Genomic DNA, 20253 nt, shown 5'->3' with positions numbered 1-20253 from the left:
AGGATTAACGATGCCCGACTAAATATTAACACGGAGTTTGAAAGCATCTTTTTGGGAGGTAGCCTTATACTGCTATATGCGGAATAATACAAAGTAATACATCCATTCAGTTTCAATCAATGTTATTTTATTTTTACATAAGGCCACACAATTTCTCTGAGAAATAACAGTGATGACAGCTATGAGGGAGTGATGACGTGTAGGCGTAGGCTGACCTGGAGTGAACTTTGTTGTATTTTATAATGAATGGTATTAGGCCTATTTATTGATCAGCATGCATTTTATGACTGGAAAAAGCACTAGTCCCTTTGGATTGTCATAGATAACAAAATGCGTGCCTGGTTCATCAATTCCAATCCTCTGCCAAAATCCATGTTCACCAATAAAGTAGACCTAATTATAATTCCTCAAAAAAGAAAAGTGTAATAATGCCAGCAGTCTTCAAAGTCTCCACCCGCCATCAATGATCTGTTCAGTTCCAGTCACATAGGCTGACTGTGAAATGAGATATGTATATTTTTAATCATGTTGTATTGATTCCATGTGGGCTATTAACAAACTCAATGTTTGAAACTGGGGTGTATTCCAAGTAGGAGGTTAAGTGACAGATTTGGGTATGTTGGTGGTAAACCTTCTAATAGAAGAGCCCTTTGTTTAGTTTGGAGACTGAAGCCCCTGGGCTGTTCTTTTATCAGATTTACAACTTACTCTGGGTTATCTTACTTAGGTTTGCCACTAAACTACCTACTTGGAATCATGGCCAGTTGTATTCTTTCACACAAGCTTACGTCACAGACTACTTGGAGGTGCAAACAATATCGGAGTTTTGGTTAATCTTAGTTAACTTCTAAACAGGCACCATATTTTGGAATCCAACGCAAAGTTTGGATAGACAATATAAATGTATCATAGGAGTGATTCATAAAATGTAGACTGGAGTAACTAAACATTTGGCACCTTCAATATGTTTAGTGTTCTAAAGATGTCAAATAGCTAGTTAATAGCCAAGGAGCCAGAAGTGAACACATGGATGGCTATAACAATGGATGGTGTTTTTATTATACAAATTAACATGATAAAGTACTTTTATAATCCTTGAGCTCCTTTCTATTATCTCAATGGCGATGCAGCATTTGTTTTCACCTCCAACAGCATGGCCTGGTTACCGCCCACAAATGCCCACAAACGCCCACAAATGCCTGCATGTTTGTGTGACAGAAAAGAGGTAAACATACCTCATCAGAAGCCAAGTATACACAGAGGTGGGCTACTTCCTCTGCGGTGCACATTCTACCCGTCTTTTGTCTGGCAAGGAAGTCCTTTAGGGCCTGTAGGACAATCACTCATTTGAAATATATACACAAAGTGACCTTTCAAGGTGACCAAAGGGTCAAACATTGAGAAACTTAACATATCTGCTAGGGGTTTACGCTCATCATTTAACTGCAGCAAGAACAAAACAACATTCATCTGTACTATCTGCAGAGGAACCCTACGTATACTAAGGTTCCCATGGTAGAACAATCTGATTATTTGGCTATAAAGTTGTGAGCTGTGTACAGTTCTGAAAGAATATATTAATGACACTGAATATAGACATAAACAAATACCTGCTCAGGATTGGGTCTCGCTTGGATTCGGTCCCTCAGGGATGGTGTGTCCACAGTTCCTATGGCCACAAAAGACACAAAATTGCTGAGGTCTAACTTCTATCAACTGTATTAAAAACTGAGGTCAAACTTCTATCAACTGTATTTTTTAAATAGTCATACTGTATATGTCACTAGTTTGTTTTCATCCCACTTAGGTACATTGAATATTGGCAAGGTTTACAAAAACAGAAAATTCAACTATGGACAATAAAAACGTTGTCTACAGGACTATCATTGGTAATGGTAACAATAACTATAATAATAACAATAATGTAAAGGAATTAAAAGAGAATTCTGGTGTGATTTTGACCTAAAGTGTGTTGAAACATGATACCGAGTGTGAACGTATGTCTCATAGCTCATCTCGGCTTGTCCCCTGCACTCAGAAATCTGGCGCTAGTTAGCCAATGCTACCAACAGTTTTTCGTTGGGGGTGCCCTGGGCATCGGCCTAGCCATACAAATAAATCACTGTTTTACACCATTTACAAGGCTCAAAGTAGTTCACACTCGGTATCATGTTTCAACACACTTTAGGTCAATATCACACCGGAATTCTCCTTTAAATTAAGTCAATAAGGCACCTACCAGGGCAAACACAGTTACAGCGGATGCCTTTGTCAATAAAGTCTGCAGCCACAGATTTGGTAAGTCCAATGACTGCCGCTTTAGAGGTGCTGTAGACACATCTGTCCACCACACCTGAATTTTGGACATTTGTAGTAATATGTTAAGGATATGTGTGACCAAAGGAAGGAATACGTTGTGTATCAAAGTTTATATCTGCACAAAAGTATAAAACATTGTTTGACAAATATACATCATATGTCAGAGAAAAAATACCTTTGATACTGGAGGCTACTGATGCCATGTTAATAATATTTCCTGATTTCTGTGCAAGCATCTGAATTCAAGTAGAAAACAATAACAATCAGGGACACTAATATACAATAAAAATATTGGACCATACATCTCTGAATTAAATTCTAAAATCCCCATCAGCGAGCAACGTGTTAATTTACCAGTGCTATAACCGCTATTACCGCTACTATAATATTTACAAACTCTTACAGAAGACATTTTCACCTGTTCAAAGGCTTTCTAGGGTGATTAAAACAATAACAGTCTTGAGGCAATTTGGTCAGTGTTTAGGTCTAAGGAGGGATTAGGTTTTAACCCCTATATGTCAAGGCTCATCGCAGTATTTAATCCACGAATCCGGATAGGGGCATGTCTGTTAATCACTAGGCCAATGCTGCTCTTATTTATAAAACCCTTGAACATAACAGTGCAGAGAAATAGGGCAGCATGTGTTATCTGATAATCCTCTGAAGGAGGGATACTCGCAGGTCAAGGTCACCTTGGGCAAGAAGGCCTTAATCATCAGAAACATGCTGCGGACGTTCACATTCATTGTAAAATCCCAGTCTTTCTCCTCAGTGTCCAGAATGGAGCCATGATGGACATAGCTAAAATGAGAGATGGGCAAGTGATTAGTTTGAAACACTGTAAAAGTGGCTGTGGAAATGACACACTTTATCTAAAAAAAAAAACAATGTGGGCACACAGAGAACCATTCAACAGAGGATAAAGATTAGACTTGGACATACACATAAAGTGGTATAGTTTTAAATTCTGATTCCAAATAAAGTTTACTACTACTTCCCTTGGGAGGGAACATGGAATTGTATGTGACTCATGGTAGCCAAGGCACAGTTACCCAGCAACATTAAACAGCACATCCACGCGATCTAGCTCCTTAGCAAGAGCCTCAACTTGGTCACTCTTTGTTACATCAACAACCTTGGTCTTGATTCCTTAAAAACATAAACATAAAGCATGATGAAAAAAGCAGTAATTGAATTACCAATTTTTGATTGGCAGAAAGGTGATTAGTTGTGTGTACATTGTGGGTTATACAAAGACTTGTGTCTTGATTAGTGAGCTTAGCACTAAAACGTGTGTGTGTGTGTGTGTGTGTGTGTGTGTGTGTGTGTGTCTGTGCATACATTCACACATGCACACACACATATGCAGCTTCATCTGTAACTATGTAGCCTTCAAACAAAAGTAGAACTCCTGACCAGGACAAGCATACAAGACCTTCTTAGTACATCAATTACACATCACTGTAATTTACCTAAATACCTACCTAATAGTTCCATTACAGTTCCTTGACATTAAGAGCAACAAGGCTTGCAGAGTAAGCCACTTCCTAGGCTACTTTTTTAATAAAAAGTATGGCACTCGACTCATAAACCGACCATAAAGAAATTGATATTTAAACTTGATAGAAATATATAGAGAAAACTATACTATTACTGTTCTGCTATTTTTCAAATCCTGTACATATACCATGAAAGTCCTACCAGAACAACTTCAACAAGATTTGTATTTCCTAAAGAAAATACCAATGCATGCAAAGCAAAAGTTTAAAAAGTTATTTCAATTCTAAAGTAATAAAAAGATTAATCCATTAAGTGTAATTCAGACTGAAGAGTTGATAAAAGACTAATAATTTGGGGCCTTAAATCTAGGACCTTATAGAAAATCAATGAGCATGAGGCATGAATTGTGTACAGAGGTGGAAAGTAATGAAATACATTTACTCACGTTACTGTATTGAGTAGTTTTTTTGTGTATTTTGTATTTTTTAAGTAGTTTAAATTTTACTTGATTACATACTTTAGAGTGCTCTCCTGGTCGAAGTGCATCCACACATTGTTCATCTTTCTGGTGCTCATGTTCAGAAACTTCTTGAAATTAACTTCAAAATTGTCTTGACACCACTATCACTTTTCTTGTCACTTCTCTTTGAGGTGTTTTTGGACTTGGGGGTTGGGGACAATAGGTGGGGGATAGAGACTACCCCCTTACCTCCCAATTAGATAAGCCTGTTACTGGGGTAAGGGGTCAAGGGGGCCGGTCAAGTACATTACCGCGGCAACTTCACTCATGTAGCTTCCCGTGCAGCCACAGGGCAGAGGGTCAAACAGCCAGATATTAGGGGTTTGCACGGACGTCACGTTCTGGCCGGTAACCATGGCAACCCAGCACGCGCGGCCATATTGGCGATACTCAGTGAATGAAGTACAATGGAGTATTATGCACTTTGGATATCTTACGTGATTGTAGCCGTGTCTAAACAACAGAAAACAACAGAAAAGCTCACCAAGTTCGCCTTTGTAGGCTTATTGTTTTCACAGCCACACAATTTGAAGTTCAGCAGTGTACCAATGACAGGCCTATAGTATATGACTCGGTACACACTTGGTATGGCGAATTTGGTATAAACATCTATATATATTCTGAAAGTACATGTTATAAGGATTCCATTTCACCCCCCTTTTACATATGCACAACTTATTGTTTTCACAGCCACACAATTTGAAGTTCAACAGTGTATGTCAATGGTAGACATAGTATATGACTCGGTACAGAGTTTGTATGGCCTGGTACCTACAAAGGCGAACTTGGTATACATATCTATATATATTCTGAAAGTACATGTTATAAGGATTCCATTTCACCCCACTTTTACATATGCACAACTTATTGTTTTCACAGCCACACAATTTGAAGTTCAACAGTGTATGTCAATGACAGGCCTAAAGTATATGACTCGGTACAGAGTTAGTATGGCCTGGTACCTACAAAGGCGAACTTGGTATAAATATCTATATATATTCTGAAAGTACATGTTATAAGGATTCCATTTCACCCCCCTTTTACATATGCACAACTTATTGTTTTCACAGCCACACAATTTGAATTCAACAGTGTATGTCAATGGCAGACATAGTATATGACTTGATACAGAGTTAGTATGGCCTTGTACCTACAAAGGCGAATTTGGTATAGATATCTTTATATATTCTGAAAGTACATGTTATAAGGATTTAATTTCACTCCCTTTTTACATATGCACAACTTATTGTTTTCACAGCCACACAATTTGAAGTTCAACAGTGTGTGTCAATAGAAGGCCTAGTGACTTGGTATTGCCTGGTACTACAAAGGCGAACTTGGTATAAATATCTATGTGTATTCTGAAAGTATATGTTATAAGGAGTCCATTTTACCCCCTTTTAAATATGCACAACTTATTGTTTCCATAGCCACACAATTTAAAGTTCAATAGTATTGTGTATAGTATGACAGGCCTAGGGTAGGCTATATGAGTCCGTGATAGAGTTAGTATGGCATATACCTATAAAGACAATTTGGCATAAATATCTATTCTGAAAGTACAAAGGAGTCCATTTTAGCCTACCACCCTAAGTTTGAACTAAGTGTTATTTGATAATAGTGTTATTTTAGGTCTTGTTAATGAAAAAGGTAATCCTTCCACAATTATATTAATGCAAAGTATAATTGTATAAAAACATTAACTTTAAATCGATGTATAGTACATTATTATCCCCTTTTTCTATGTTTGTTTTTGTTCCCCTCTCTTTTAATAGTAGCCTACATCAGGAGATGGAGACGTTTGTCCAGAGAATGTCCTTAGACGGGCTCTGGTTTGTCTTGCCTTGCATTGAGAAAGGTGTTGCGTGAGATCACTTCCGTTCAATTTCAAGGATGTTAGCAAGACAATTCTGCTACAATTATTTGCACATGCATTTACATAGGCTAAGTTTCAGCAACATGTTTACATTTCGTGTAAACCTTTGAAAAATACTCTGAAAACCTACTTTAACCTACTTTATCTGATCGTTCGTCTGTACCTTTATTTTGACGCTTTTCGCCGCCATATTGCCCGCTATTGTCGCGTACTGTCGCTTACTGTCGCTAGCTCCACGGAACTTAGTGTTTCTTAATGCAGCTTCTTCTGCTGTCTAACGTAGTTAGCGTTAATCTTTTCACAACAGCGACACCTCTGTTCAGGAGAATATTGCAACTAGTGTCGTGACCACGACGAGCGAGTATAAATGGTAACAGCGCTTCTGTGACGTCACATTGTCACGCTACAGGTCGGGTGCGTCGAGTATGTGGCGCACTTAATCTTTAGGCCATCTGATGCACAGTATTGATGGGTTTCATCAGGTCCCTTTCCACAGGTGTATTAATCAAGCACCATGCCGTCTGCATTGATAATCAAGGTGCTTGATTTTATACACCTGTGGAAAGGGACCTGATGAAACCCGTGAATAATGCAAAAATGGCAAACATTATGGATGACATTGCTCCATTACAATTCAAGAAAGTTAAGGACAAACAGAAAGCACCATGGAGGCAAAATCCAGCAGTTAAACTTCTAAAAAGAGAGTGTAGGAAGACTGAAAGAAAATGGCGTAAATACAAACTTCAGATCCACTATGAAATCCATAAAGAGATGCTCCGCACATATAACTCTGAAATATGCAAAGCAAGACAGTCTTTCTTTTCTAACATTATCAATAGAAGTTCAAATAACACTCGTATTCTATTTTCAACTGTTGATAAGTTAACAATCCCCCCCTCACAATTAGCCTGAACTTCTCTCAACTAATAAATGCAATGAGTTTTCATCTTTTTTTAAAGGTAAAATTGACAAAATCAGACTCAACATATCTGCTCAATTACAAATTCAACAACCTGAACTTCCAGCAACAAACAGAGGGAAACTAAACTTGATGTCAGAGTTCAGCTTGATAGACTACGAAACACTTGAAAAAACGGTACAGAATCTCAGCCCTTCCACATGTGTCTTAGACACTCTGCCTACCAATTTCTTCAAAACTGTTTTTCACCTCATAGCGGGCGGATGTCCTTCAAATTGTAAATGTATCATTGCTGTCTGGCACTTTTCCTAAGTCACTGAAAACAGCTGTTGTAAAGCCACTTCTCAAGAAGAATAACCTGGATGCCTCCATGCTAAACAATTACAGGCCCATATCCAATCTACCTTTTATTGGCAAAATTATTGAAAAAGTAGTCTTTAATCAATTAACCACCTTCCTAACATCAAATGGGTATTTTGATTACTTTCAGTCTGGTTTTCGGGCAAATCACAGCACTGAAACAGCTCTCATTAAAGTTTCCAATGACATACGCCTCAACACAGATTCAGGTAAAACATCAGTCCTAGTGCTACTGGACCTTAGTGCAGCATTTGACACTGTTGATCACAATATTTTACTACACAGACTAGAACACTGGGTTGGATTTACAGGCATAGTTATCAGCTGGCTAAAATCATATCTACAAGAAAGGAGCTTCTTTGTTGCCATCGAAACTGTACCTCAACACCAACGTCCTTGACCTGTGGTGTTCCCCAGGGGTCGATCTTGGGGCCACTATTATTCAACCTCTACATGCTCCCACTTGGACAAATCATTCAAAATAATTTGATTTCATATCATAGCTATGCAGATGACACACAAATTTACTTAGCTCTATCACCAAACAACTATGGTCCTCTTGAATCTATGTGTCAGTGTATAGAACAAATCAACACCTGGATGTCTCAACATTTTCTTCAGCTGAACAAAGAAAAACTGAAGTAATTATATTTGGTAAAAATGAGGAAAGACTTAGGGTTGCCACTCTCCTTGACACAAAAGGGTTGAAGGCAAAGGATACTGTTAAAACCTTGGTGTATTAATTGACAGTGATCTAAATTTCAACAGCCACATGAAAGCGATAACTAAATCAGCTTTTACCACCTCAAAAATATTGTCAAACTCAGAGGGCTGATGTCAAAACATGACTTAGAAAAACTCATTCATGCATTTATCTCCAGCAGGGTTGATTACTGCAATGGACTGTTCACAGGCCTTCCTAAAAAGACTATTAAACAGCTTCAGGTGATACAAAATGCAGCAGCTAGGACTCTAACAAAAACTAAAAGAACTGACCACATTACTCCAATTCTTAAGTCCTTGCACTGGCTTCCAGTAAGTCACAGAATTGACTTTAAAGCACTATTGCTTGTTTATAAATCAGTAAATGGAGCAGGACCTAAATACTTGTCAGACATGCTTCAGCAGTACACACCTTCTCGTCCTCTCAGATCCCAGGTGAAAAACCTGCTAGTAAAACCTACAGTTAGAACTAAACATGGTGAAGCAGCTTTTAGCTGCTATGCTCAGCTGTGGAACCAACTTTTGGATGACATTAAAAGGCCCCAACTGTAGCCAGTTTTAAATCTAGACTTAAGACCAAACTGTTCTCAGGCGCTTTCTGCTAACTGTGCGAGTTACAATTTCTGAATCTGCCTCGATAATTATTCTACTTTGTCTTTTATTACTTTTTTTTTTACTACTTTTGCCTTTTTTTTTTGCTTACTAATTATTCTTTATTTTTAAATGATTTTACCTTGTGTTTTATGTTTTCTTTTTATTATGATCTTTACCTTTTAACTATTCTTTGACTATATTGCCCTTCTATGCTTTTATTTGTTATTATCGTTTGGTTTTGTTTATGTAAAGCACATTGAATGACCTCTGTGTATGAAATGTGCTATATAAATAAACTTGACTTGACTTGACTTGACTTGAATATAGGCTACCCTAGGCCTTCCCGTGTTCATGGGATTTCTTTTACAGTTGCAAAGGGAAAAATGTGATAGTCTTCTTTGCGCCCAGTGTACAAGTACGACGTTCCAACCACTCAGGTCTTCGTCAGATAGGCCTACACCATTACCTGTTGCAATATATCTGTGTGCATTCCTACATTACGTCTATTTCTTTGATAATATGATTTGCTACCACGTAACAAAGCCGCTATTATTATTAGGACTCAACACGCGGTGGTAATATGCTGTGGGCTTTAATTAGCGCATTTCGGGTAGCCTATCCTACATCTGGGCAATAATTATTTAACAAATTGTAGTTTACATGCCATGCCAAATATTACCAGTAGTACTGACCAAACATGAAATAGATTGTTTGGTAGTGTTGGTAATGTTATTCTGGCGTGAACATTGCGCTTTCATCACGTTAGCACCCTCTGATTACAGCTTGTGTATGTCTCGTCAAAATTCATTGATGAAGGAAGGTTCGCTTTATCCCAGAGAACCATACTCGTTTCACTTAGGCTAGACTAAAACAGAATAGAAGAGAAGAACTTGGCACTAACCATGTAGTTGTGTTTTCTATAGCATATTTAACCTGTCGTTCTTTGAACTCTTTAAAAATGTTGGGATAATGTATGTCTGCAAGGTGTTTAGCCAAGTTCCATGCGTAGCCTACTGCTTTTAAATGACTTTGAAACATATTTTACAAACGGGCCTCTGTGTACCTGATGGCTTGCCTTCACTATTCGCGATGTATCCAAAATAGTTCCAGATTTCACATCACCTTTTGTTTTATCCACCAGGCCGAGGACTGTCGGCAAAGAACTATGTCTACGTTGCTGCGCGCGCACTCACTCAGAGCTGCCTGCTTGACACGCCCACTTGCCTAGATGTGTGCAAGGAGCAGCGCAGCAGTTCACACAGACACAGAACGTTATTATTTTAATAAAGTATCGTTTCTAAAAACGTCGGAAATCATATCGTTTTTTGCGTGAAGGCATCGTGATACATTTTTAGTATCGATACACCGTGCAACACTAATACCTACACCAGATGTTTTTCTCAGTCTGACCTATTGGTACAACCTAAAACACAGCAATAATTAACCATTTTCCTTGACGATCTTAGGGATTTACTTCAGTGCCTAATGCTTTCTAATGAGGCGAGTATCTCCAATATGGCGACGTCCAGATCTGATGAAACGCCGTGCAAACCCCTAATATTACGAAAGAGAGGAAGGGCTTATGACACTACCTGAAAACATGTTGTCAAGTAAGTCTAAAGAAACCTATTTGAATTAATTGATCTTATTGACAGAGAGGGTAGCCTATATTATAATAATAAATTATTTGTTGTTGTTTTGTTAACAATAGAAAAGTTTGCCTAGGTCTAATGCTACTCTGCTATATTGTTTATTACCACTACTATATTAATAGTTGGCTACTAGGAATCTATTCTAATAACGTATTAATAGGCTGCTAATACTAGGCAACTAATATTATTATTAATAATAGCTATACTGTTAGGTAGCCTAATATAATATCATATAATATACTATAAAATAGCCTAATATAATAGCATCAAAACCTCCACCCACTCACGGGAAAGAAAGCAGTTTGAGCCAGACTGTTTATTTATTGTCTTAACCTAGTGTAGCCTAAGCAATTGACTTTCAATGTAGACATAGAAACAGGAACGCCCTGCAGTGAATAAATTATTATTATTATTATTATTACTACTACTAGGCTACTACTACTACTATTCTCATTAGGCCTCTCATGACAGTAGCCGGCTGATTCGGCTGACTCAGGTAGGCTAGCCTACTGCTCGATACAGAGCTTGCAATGTTTCGGACTGTCTTCGCGACGTAATTGCATTTTAAAGTAGGCTATGCGTGCAGAACATATGTTATTTCAGAAGTGAAAGCATGTTTTTTGTTGTGGATTTGCTTTTCACCTTGACGAGGAGTTACTCGCTCCTCTAAAGATCCACTCATGACAACGTAGCCGGCTGATTCGGCTGACTCGCACTCATAACAACATAACGTAACCGGCCCGCCCGGCTGATCCGACTGACCCAGGTAGGCTAGCTCAAGCAACTCCATACTGAGCTTGCAATGTTTCGGACTGTCTTCGCGACCTAATTGCATTTTAAAGTAGGCTATGCGTGCAGAATATATGTTATTTCAGAAGTGAAAGCATGGCTTTTGTTGTGGATTTTCTTTTAACCTTGGCGAGGAGTTACTGGCTCCTCTAAAGATCCACTGACAAGCGTAGCCCGGCTGATTCGGCTGGCTTCGCTTTTCGTAACCGGCCCGCCCGGCTGGATCCGACTGACCCAGGTAGGCTAGCCTACTCAAGCAGCCATACTTGCAATGTTTTGGACTGTCTTCGACCCTAATTGCATTTTAAAGTAGGCTATGCGTGCAGAACATATGTTATTTCAGAAGTGAAAGCATGGCTTTTGTGGATTTGCTTTTCACCTTGGCGAGGGATTTTCGCTCCTCTAAAGATCCCTCATGACAAAGCGGCTGATTCGGCTGGCTTCGCACTCATAACAACATAATGTAACCGCCCGCCAAGTAGGCTATGCGTGCAGAATATATGTTATTTCAGAAGTGAAAGCATGGCTTTTGTTGTGGATTTTCTTTTAACCTTGACGAGGAGTTACCGCTCCTCTAAAGATCCACTGACAACGAGCCGGGCTGATTCGGCTGACTCCTTTTCGTAACCGCCCCCGGCTGGATCCGGGATTGACCCAGGTAGGCTAGCCTACTCAAGCAGCCATACTTGCAATGTTTCGAATTCGGACTGTCTTCACGACCTAATTGCATTTTAAAGTAGGCTATGCGTGCAGAACATATGTTATTTCAGAAGTGAAAGCATGGCTTTTGTGGATTTGCTTTTCACCTTGACGAGGAGTTACTCGCTCCTCTAAAGATCCACTCATGACAACGTAGCCGGCTGATTCGGCTGACTCGCACTCATAACAACATAATGTAACCGGCCCGCCCGACTGATCCGGGTAGATACTCAAGCAGCTCCATGAGCGTGCAGTTTGGACTGTCTGCACGACCTAATTGCATTTTAATATGCTACATCTATACACCAAATCTAATTATGTCTAAGCTACATGCAGAACATTGAATGTTATTTTAGAAGTGAAAGAATGGCTTTTGTTGTGGAATTGCTTTTCACCTCGAGGAGCTACTCGCTCGTCTACAGATCCACTCATGACAAAGTAGCCGGCTGATTCGACTGACTCGTACTCAACGTAGCCTAACCGGCCGGCTGATCCGACTAACCCGGATTGCTACTCAGCAGCTCCAATCCGAGTCCCACGGTCTGCGAGTCTGCAATGTTTCCGGCTCTGCGGGAAGTTAACCACTTATCTCGGACTGCCTGCTCACTCAGTCGCTTGAGTTGATTTGTGGAGTTGTGGTTGCCTACGAAATTGTTACATTTTTGGCAGCTATGATGGCTAGGACTAGTAGGCTAGCTAATGTTGCAAGAGGTTTGTGTGTGGCGCTGTTTATCGTTTAAGATTGAGGACACAACTGATCCGAGTTAATGATACTAGACTCATGGGTTAATTTAAAGACACAGGTGAAAGATCCGAGTGAGTCACGACTCAAACACCTTTAGCTGGATCACGAGATGCATCATTCAGATTACCCTACATGTGTAGCCTAACTTATGAAAGTGTATTTTCCGCTATTTCAATGGGTTGTCTCAGTTCGTTTTAGCACTAATGATTGCTGAGCTATTCAAACACCATGGGATTTCATGTTTTGACGTTTGTGCTCACCTTTCTTTGGAAAGAAGTTTATTAGCAGTTGTTTCCCCTCATTTTTATGTCTCTTTTTCCTGTTTTGGCCTTTGTTTTTGGTTGGCTTTCTTGTAGAAAGACAGTGCGCAGCAGCACAACAATTAGCGGTCCACTACTAGCGATGCTCAACTAAATAAACAAAAGATAGGCCTACCTTATGAATCGTGCAGGCGGACTAAACCATTTAGCTCTTTAGCAAGGGAGAGTGAGAGTGACCTTAGATAGATAGATAGATACTTTATTGATCCAGGGGAAATTCAAGGAAATAGACTGTTTCACTATGTTTTGTATACAAAATCCAGTCAGTCAAACTTTAAATTTCGTCTGACATTCATTTTGACATTTAATTTGGAAGTTAAAATATTCTTTTCAGTAATTAGCCTAAACTTCCAGTGATCGAGTCTATTCGAAATTTTTACCACACATTATATTAACACACATATAAAAAAAATCCAAACATAAGAGTTATGTGCAATAAAGTGGAATGACACAGGAAAAAAGTATTGAACGTGCCTACTGAAATTTCTTCAATACTTTGTGGAAAAGCCTTTGTTTGTAATGACAGCTTCAAGACATTTCCTGAATGACAAAATGTATTAGTCAAAGTATCAGGTGTGATTTTGGCCCATTGTTCTAAACAGATTCCAGGGGTCCCTCTTGTGAATCCTGATCTTTAGTTACTTCCAGAACTGTTTAATTGAATTTAATTGAATTGGCTGCCTTTCTTTCTGCAAGTCTTTCTGGAGCTTTCTCCGAGTGGTCCTTGGCTCTTGGAATTGACTATCCTTCTGACTACCTGGTCAGAAATATTGCGAGGAGATCCTGTGCATGGCCAGTTGATGATGCAGTGATGTTCCTGCACTTGCAGATAATGGCTCCCATGCTGCTTACTGGAAGATTCTGAAGTTTTGAAATGCATCTGTAAACAGTTTCACTGATATGTTTTGCAACAAAAAGGTTGCAAAGGTCTTGGGAGAGCTTTTTGCTTTTATCCATCATGAAATGTTTCTTGTGTGACACCTTGGTAATGAAAAACCTTTTTATAGCCCATCAATATGTAGGCTACTAACCAAGCTTGCACAGATAGAAAGGATAACTACTCTCGTACTACTCGTAACGTGTGGATTACCTGAGTGGAGGTAATGTGTGGATTACCTGAGTTATTACTAATGCCTGGTGAAAATGTTGTGCCCCCCGTATTCCACTTTTCAAGGGCCCTCTCCTCCATTGGGGCCCTATACTTCCCACTTTCCCCCCCAGTCCGACGCCTTTTAATCTGCTGAACCTTCTGCTCGTTTCCAAATATAAAAAAAAAACTCTCTGCAACTCAACATTGGCCTGCCTGTCTCAGCTGCCTGTGAGGGGCTTTTCAGTTATGCTGGATTACTGTTCACTGCAAAGTGACCAAGGATGAGTGCAACTAACTTTGAAAATCAACTACTGCTCAAACTTAAAGGAGAACTCCAGTGATTTTTCACATAGATCTCCATTTCTCAACATCACTGAGTACTGTCGGTATGAACAAAACTGAAACAATCGGTTTTACCTGGCTCGAGTTGCTGCAGCTAAAGCGCTACACCCTGGGAGCATGAACATGGCTGCCTTAGCTGCTGGCTGCAGCAACTCGAGCTAGGACCTAGGACCTTTTAGGCAAGTACCTCCACTCGGTGGCCATATTGCAACACTTTTCGGGCACTTATCGGGCATCTATTACGGCAGAAATGTGTGTGCGTAAGGCTTCACGACACCAATCTTGCTCGAGCGGTGAGATCACAACAGATGATTGGCACGATGTCTTCACAGCACAGCACACCACATGATTGGCTCAATGTATTCACAACACACCACATGATTGGCTCAATGTATTCACATGTCGACGTTTTGCCGCAGAAGGCAGTAGGGGTTAAGTCATTGAGAGACCTCCGACCCATTAGACCAGCCTCAGACGAGTCCAGGAAGTGACGTCAATTCCGAAAATAAGTACATAATTTACTTTACTCTTTATGGAGAATACAGCTGGAAAAAACGTTCATGGAACAGTTCATGGAAAAAATAGTCACATTAGGTAGAAGATTTTTATTATTAATCGTAATTCACATTTATTTATTAAATAATCGATTGCGACTGACTGTCCACGAGATCTGCCAGAGTCAGCTGGAAGGAGCTTGTGACTCACGCATAGGGAATCACGGCAGATATTGCGTGAAATTTTGGGTTATGGCTATCGTTTAGGTGTCCTTCCTATTCATTAGCATGAACATGATGACTGACTAAATAAATGACTATGATGTTTAATAAACCATTGTAGGCATACAAGTTATCATTATATCACATCACATAAATTAAGTGTTTTCTGTAGGCTAGGCTACTCTGTGACATGCTTTACACTAGGCTACAGCATATAAATCAACAATAGGCTATCAACACGTTTGCAGTATCACTGTTGCAGAAATCACATACAAGAAGGCATCCTCTTGATTGTTTGTACATTTTTGCACATTCCAACATAAGGAAGCAGCATGAGGAAACTTGTCATTTTTCTGCCTTATTTTCTAACTACTTTTACGAGTCTGCAGTATCACAGCTGTTACAAGAGGGTCTGGCGTCCCTTTGTTATGATGCACTTCCTGCGACGCGGTCATTCGTCTCTAAATGACTTAACTCCCTCTCGTGGAAGGGTTGTGATATGTATAAGTATATATAAGTATTAAGTGTATATACTCTTTTGATCCCGTGAGGGAAATTTGGTCTCTGCATTTATCCCAATCTGTGAATTAGTGAAACACACACAGCACACACACAGTGAGGTGACACTAATACCGGCGCAGTGAGCTGCCTGCATCAACAGCGGCGCTCGGGGAGCAGTGAGGGGTTAGGTGGGCTGATGGCCTCAAGGGCACTTCAGCCGTGCCTACTGGTCGGGGTTCGAACCGGCAACCCTCCGGTTACAGGTCCGAAGTGCTAACCAGTAGGCTACGGCTGCCCCATATATGTGTAGACAACTGCCATATTGGCGTTACAAACTAACCCCATGCATTACTATGAAGGATTTTTTGAGCTCCTCATTAGAAAGTCTCTGGTAAAACTGGTTGTTTTGGTACCCCCCACCACCAAAACTAAGTAACTGTTACTTAAAGTACATTTTAAATGAACTACTTTTTACTTGAGTATATTTTCAGATTGGTATTTTAACTTGTTCTTGAGTCATATTTCATCAAAGTATTGGTACTTTTACTTGAGTACAATATTTTCATACTTGAAGGGTTCAGATGCAAAAGCCTCTAAATGTCACCTATGTCAAAAATGAGATAAAGATGATGAGGGGATGCTCTCCACACATAGTATACATTAATCAAATTAGTTAACTTCTAAACCCACTAAATACCACTCTCTTCCTGGTCTGAAATATCGATTTATAGGCAAAAACTTATAGGAGCCTGAATTTAAATGCTCATTTAAAAGAAAAGTGGTCAGACGGATTTAGAGGGTTTTGCATCTGAACTCTTCACTTTTTCCACCTCTGATTGTGTAGGCAATGAGGCATACACAATTCCTTGTGGTAATGAGAACATGTTTATCTTCCATCCTACAAAGTTTGGGCTGGCTATAAATACTTTTCAAAATATGAATGCCCGAATGCTGCTTCCCAGATAATGTGTTTTTTTTTCAGGCTGTAAAACTAAATAAATGTTAAGGGAAGAAAAAAACAAAATTTGAGACAGTGCAGCAACAACCTTATCATATTTTTGACGTGGAATGACCAAATAATAAATTATACAAATAGTAAGGGATAATACAAATATAGAAAAGCTTAAAAGAACAGCTGAAATGTATGGCTTTATATATTGGAGAGATTGAGAAGAAGGTGAAAGATAATACTGCAAACTGAAGAGAGAGAAAAGTCAGAAAAAGACAGAAAGTTTACCTTATATCTAATTGATTAATTCATACAGAGTTGATTTATATATGTTTGTGGTTGTTGTCATTATTTTGTTAATATTTATCTTAATTAATGTATTTATTAGTCACTTATTAGTTATTTGTCTATTACTAATGTCTATATATTTTCTTATTATGACTTTAGCAGCATTCTAAATTAACACCCGCCAAATGTGGGTGTTAATAAAAACGTATAGCCAGTTTGGCCAGTGATGCATGAGTCATTACAGTGCATGCATGATACATAAGGCTCTGTTCTCGGTCATTTATCCCCCAGGCAGTACTTCTTCCCATGAACACTGTGCCGTAATGCTACGTGATGACTTTTTATACGCCCATTGGCTGCGCGCAGTTTGCAGAAGCACAAGGAAGAAGAAGAACAAACAGAGCCAAAGCAGGGAGCATAGACTGAAAGAGGAGGGAGATAGCTGATAAAGATAGATAGATAGATAGATAGATAGGTAGATGGATAGATAGATAGATAGATAGATACAAACTTTTCTCACTCATTTATTCTCACCGGGAAAAAAATGGCTAGTGAAAATTCTGATTGGCTAGTAACTTTAGAAAGTTACAGCCACATTGGCTGGTGATCAAAAAAGTTAATTTAGAACCCTGGACTTTACTCTAAACTGTTAATTTCAATGTAAATGTTATGTTCATTGAGATCATTGTATGTCGTTTTACACGAAAGTGTTCACTAAGAACATAGCTCCAGTGTCTTCTTCTAGACTTGGGGCAGCCGTGGCCTACTGGTTAGGGCTTCGGGCTTGTAACTGAAGGGTTGTCGGTTCGATCCCCGACCATGGGGAAAGTGGTTGAGCACTGCTCTGCTAGGCCCATATCCACGGCTGAAGTGCTCTTGAGCAAGGCACCTAACCCCCTCACTGCTCCCTGAGCGCCACTGTAACAGGCAGCTCACTACTCCGGGTTAGTGTGTGCTTCACCTCACTGTGTGTTTCACTAATTCACGGATTGGGATAAATGCAGAGACCAAATTTCCCTCACGGGATCAAAAGAGTATATATACTTATACTTATGCTTATAATTAGACCTGTGTGACACAAGTTTAAGAAAGTTTCTGTCAATCATTTCATTATCCAATTAACGGAGAAGAAGAAGAAGAAGAAGAAGAAGAAGAAGAAGAAGAAAAAAGAAGGCTACAGTGCATTGCTTTGTATTTGCATTGCCTTGCGTGCACTGTGACTACAAATTAGACAGCATGTCCATAAAGATTACTGTCCATTAGATGGCAGCAACAAACCACACAGAAAGGGACCATACCTGAAACACCATCAAGTTCTTTAAGTTTTTCTCCATTGATGTCAGTAGCCACTACTTGTGCCCCCTCCTTAGCAAAGGCCTGTAATGACATTTCCATTTTGATTACAAATTAATTGTCCCAATGCAGACCACTTTAATTATTAGCTATTATATTATGTTGATGAAGTTGTTTCGTCATTTTGGAAAGCATGCTCACAGTTGTTGTGTTTTAGTCATTTATTATATGTTTTTAACATTATCTTTGGGTCACTTTTGCACCCTGACCTTACCATTGTAGGTCTTCATAATGGTCTTAAATATGCCTAAATTATGTTAAAACTGAGATGTGTAAGAACATGACAGTAGGCTACACTAGGTTGCCTACACTTTGTGCAAAAAATACGTTTACACCAAGATAACAGGTGAGGGTCCAGTCAGCATAACTGACCTTTGCTTCGGGAAATGACCGGTCTTAAATCTGCAGTTTAGCATAAAATGAATACGCTTACTATGGCTGAGGCCCTGCCAATCCCCTGCGCGGCAGCAGACAGCACGATCACTTTCCCATCCAGGCGTCCCATCCTTTTCCCCCCTTCATTTGAACGATTTTAAAAGAAGGGGAGAAGAAAATGTTTATTCCAGTTTCATTACCTGTGCTGTGACCAGATTTAGGTCTATTGGTAAAGAAATGCAACATATTTTGTACAATGTTCAGATTTAACACACACATGATCAAGTGAACAAGTCACATGATCAGAATTTACGCCAAAATAGACTTTTTATAGATAGTAGATAGTATTTTAGAATTTTTATAGATAGTAGATAGTATTTTATAGATAATAGAAGAATTCATCTGAAACGTGCACAAAGTGAAATAATCGCTGCGACAATGCAACTCAGTAGGCTAAATAGTTTGAGACATGGTAACCTGTGATCTACACAGCTAGTTTGCACACCACATTTCCCAATTTCCCAGGCTATCTTCAAACTAGGAAAACCACAAGCTATCAAACATATGACACAAAAGATCCCAAACATTATAACTTATTAAAATATGTACTATCAACTCACTTGATCCACTTTATCTCAACGAATCACTTTCTAAAGGAGACAGTCATCGGGGGAGGGACGTGAAGTTGTACATTTCTCGCGATTGTATTGGATAGCAAGGGAAATAGGCTCATTCGACTTCATGCAGAGGTGCGCAGATCTGGCTGAGCGTCTTGCATGGTGGCAAGTCATGGTGGACTTTAGCACAATGCAAAATATGGATTGAGGCAGAGAATGTCTAATAAGGAGAGAACTGCCACTCTCGGAAAACTTCCGGTTTCTGAACTGGTTGCAGTTCCTCCTGTGGTTACACATGAGGGCGCTCGTCCACGAGTGCAGAATGCATGGAGGTCTATGGCAGTGTTTCTCAAACTTTTTCAGACAAAGGACCACTTAACCAATAAAAACAACCTCACGGACCACCTAGCTAAAAAAACAGTAGTCCTACTTTAACAGTATATTACACAGTAGGTCTACTCACTGAACCACCTTGCTTATTGTATTTGCACCTTGCTTATATTGTGTGAGAAAATTAATTTAAACTGGCGTAGCTTACAAAAGCATTGTTACAGAACTGTTTGTATTTACATACAATTTGGTTCAATATTGCAAACAACTCATCTATATTATATTTTACCACGTCTGCTCGCGGACCACTTGGGTTAGCTTGCGGACCACCAGTGGTCCCCGGACCACACTTTGAGAAACACTGGTCTATGGAGCTGTACCCCTCAAAATCCACTTTTCTCGGGAAGAAAATACACTTTGTTGAGTATTATATTTTTTAAAGTCACTTAATTGAACTGGGGGAGCCACTGAAGCACGTCTTCAATTTGAGCCTACGCCTTGGACAAGTTCCAACACTGTGGAAGACATCATGTCTCACCCCTGTCCCTAAGAAGCCACACCCTAGTGAGCTTAATGACTACAGACCTGTCGCTCTTACATCACATGTGATGAAGACAATGGACCGATTGGTCTTAGGCATGCTCAGACCCCAGGTACGCCATGCACTAGACCCGTT

The 20253-nt window shown here is 39.5% G+C and overlaps 1 protein-coding gene across 1 annotated transcript; it reads right to left on the bottom strand.

Moving 5' to 3' along the window:
- Positions 1-105: 105 nt before the first annotated feature.
- Positions 106-19373, bottom strand: bdh2 (3-hydroxybutyrate dehydrogenase, type 2). Its single transcript, XM_048267091.1, has 10 exons — positions 19251-19373; positions 18689-18771; positions 18201-18279; positions 3372-3468; positions 3012-3120; positions 2495-2555; positions 2240-2353; positions 1611-1669; positions 1236-1328; positions 106-495 (listed from the first exon to the last, which is right to left on the bottom strand). Exons 2-10 carry the CDS (start codon positions 18758-18760, stop codon positions 442-444), a joined length of 738 nt encoding a protein of 245 aa, XP_048123048.1. The 5' UTR covers positions 18761-18771; positions 19251-19373; the 3' UTR covers positions 106-441.
- Between the last annotated feature and the right edge of the window lie 880 nt (positions 19374-20253).

This window comes from Alosa alosa, chromosome 1 (genome assembly GCF_017589495.1).
Source record: "Alosa alosa isolate M-15738 ecotype Scorff River chromosome 1, AALO_Geno_1.1, whole genome shotgun sequence".
Taxonomy (NCBI): Eukaryota; Metazoa; Chordata; class Actinopteri; order Clupeiformes; family Clupeidae; genus Alosa; species Alosa alosa.
This window is presented reverse-complemented; position numbering and strand designations above follow the sequence as displayed.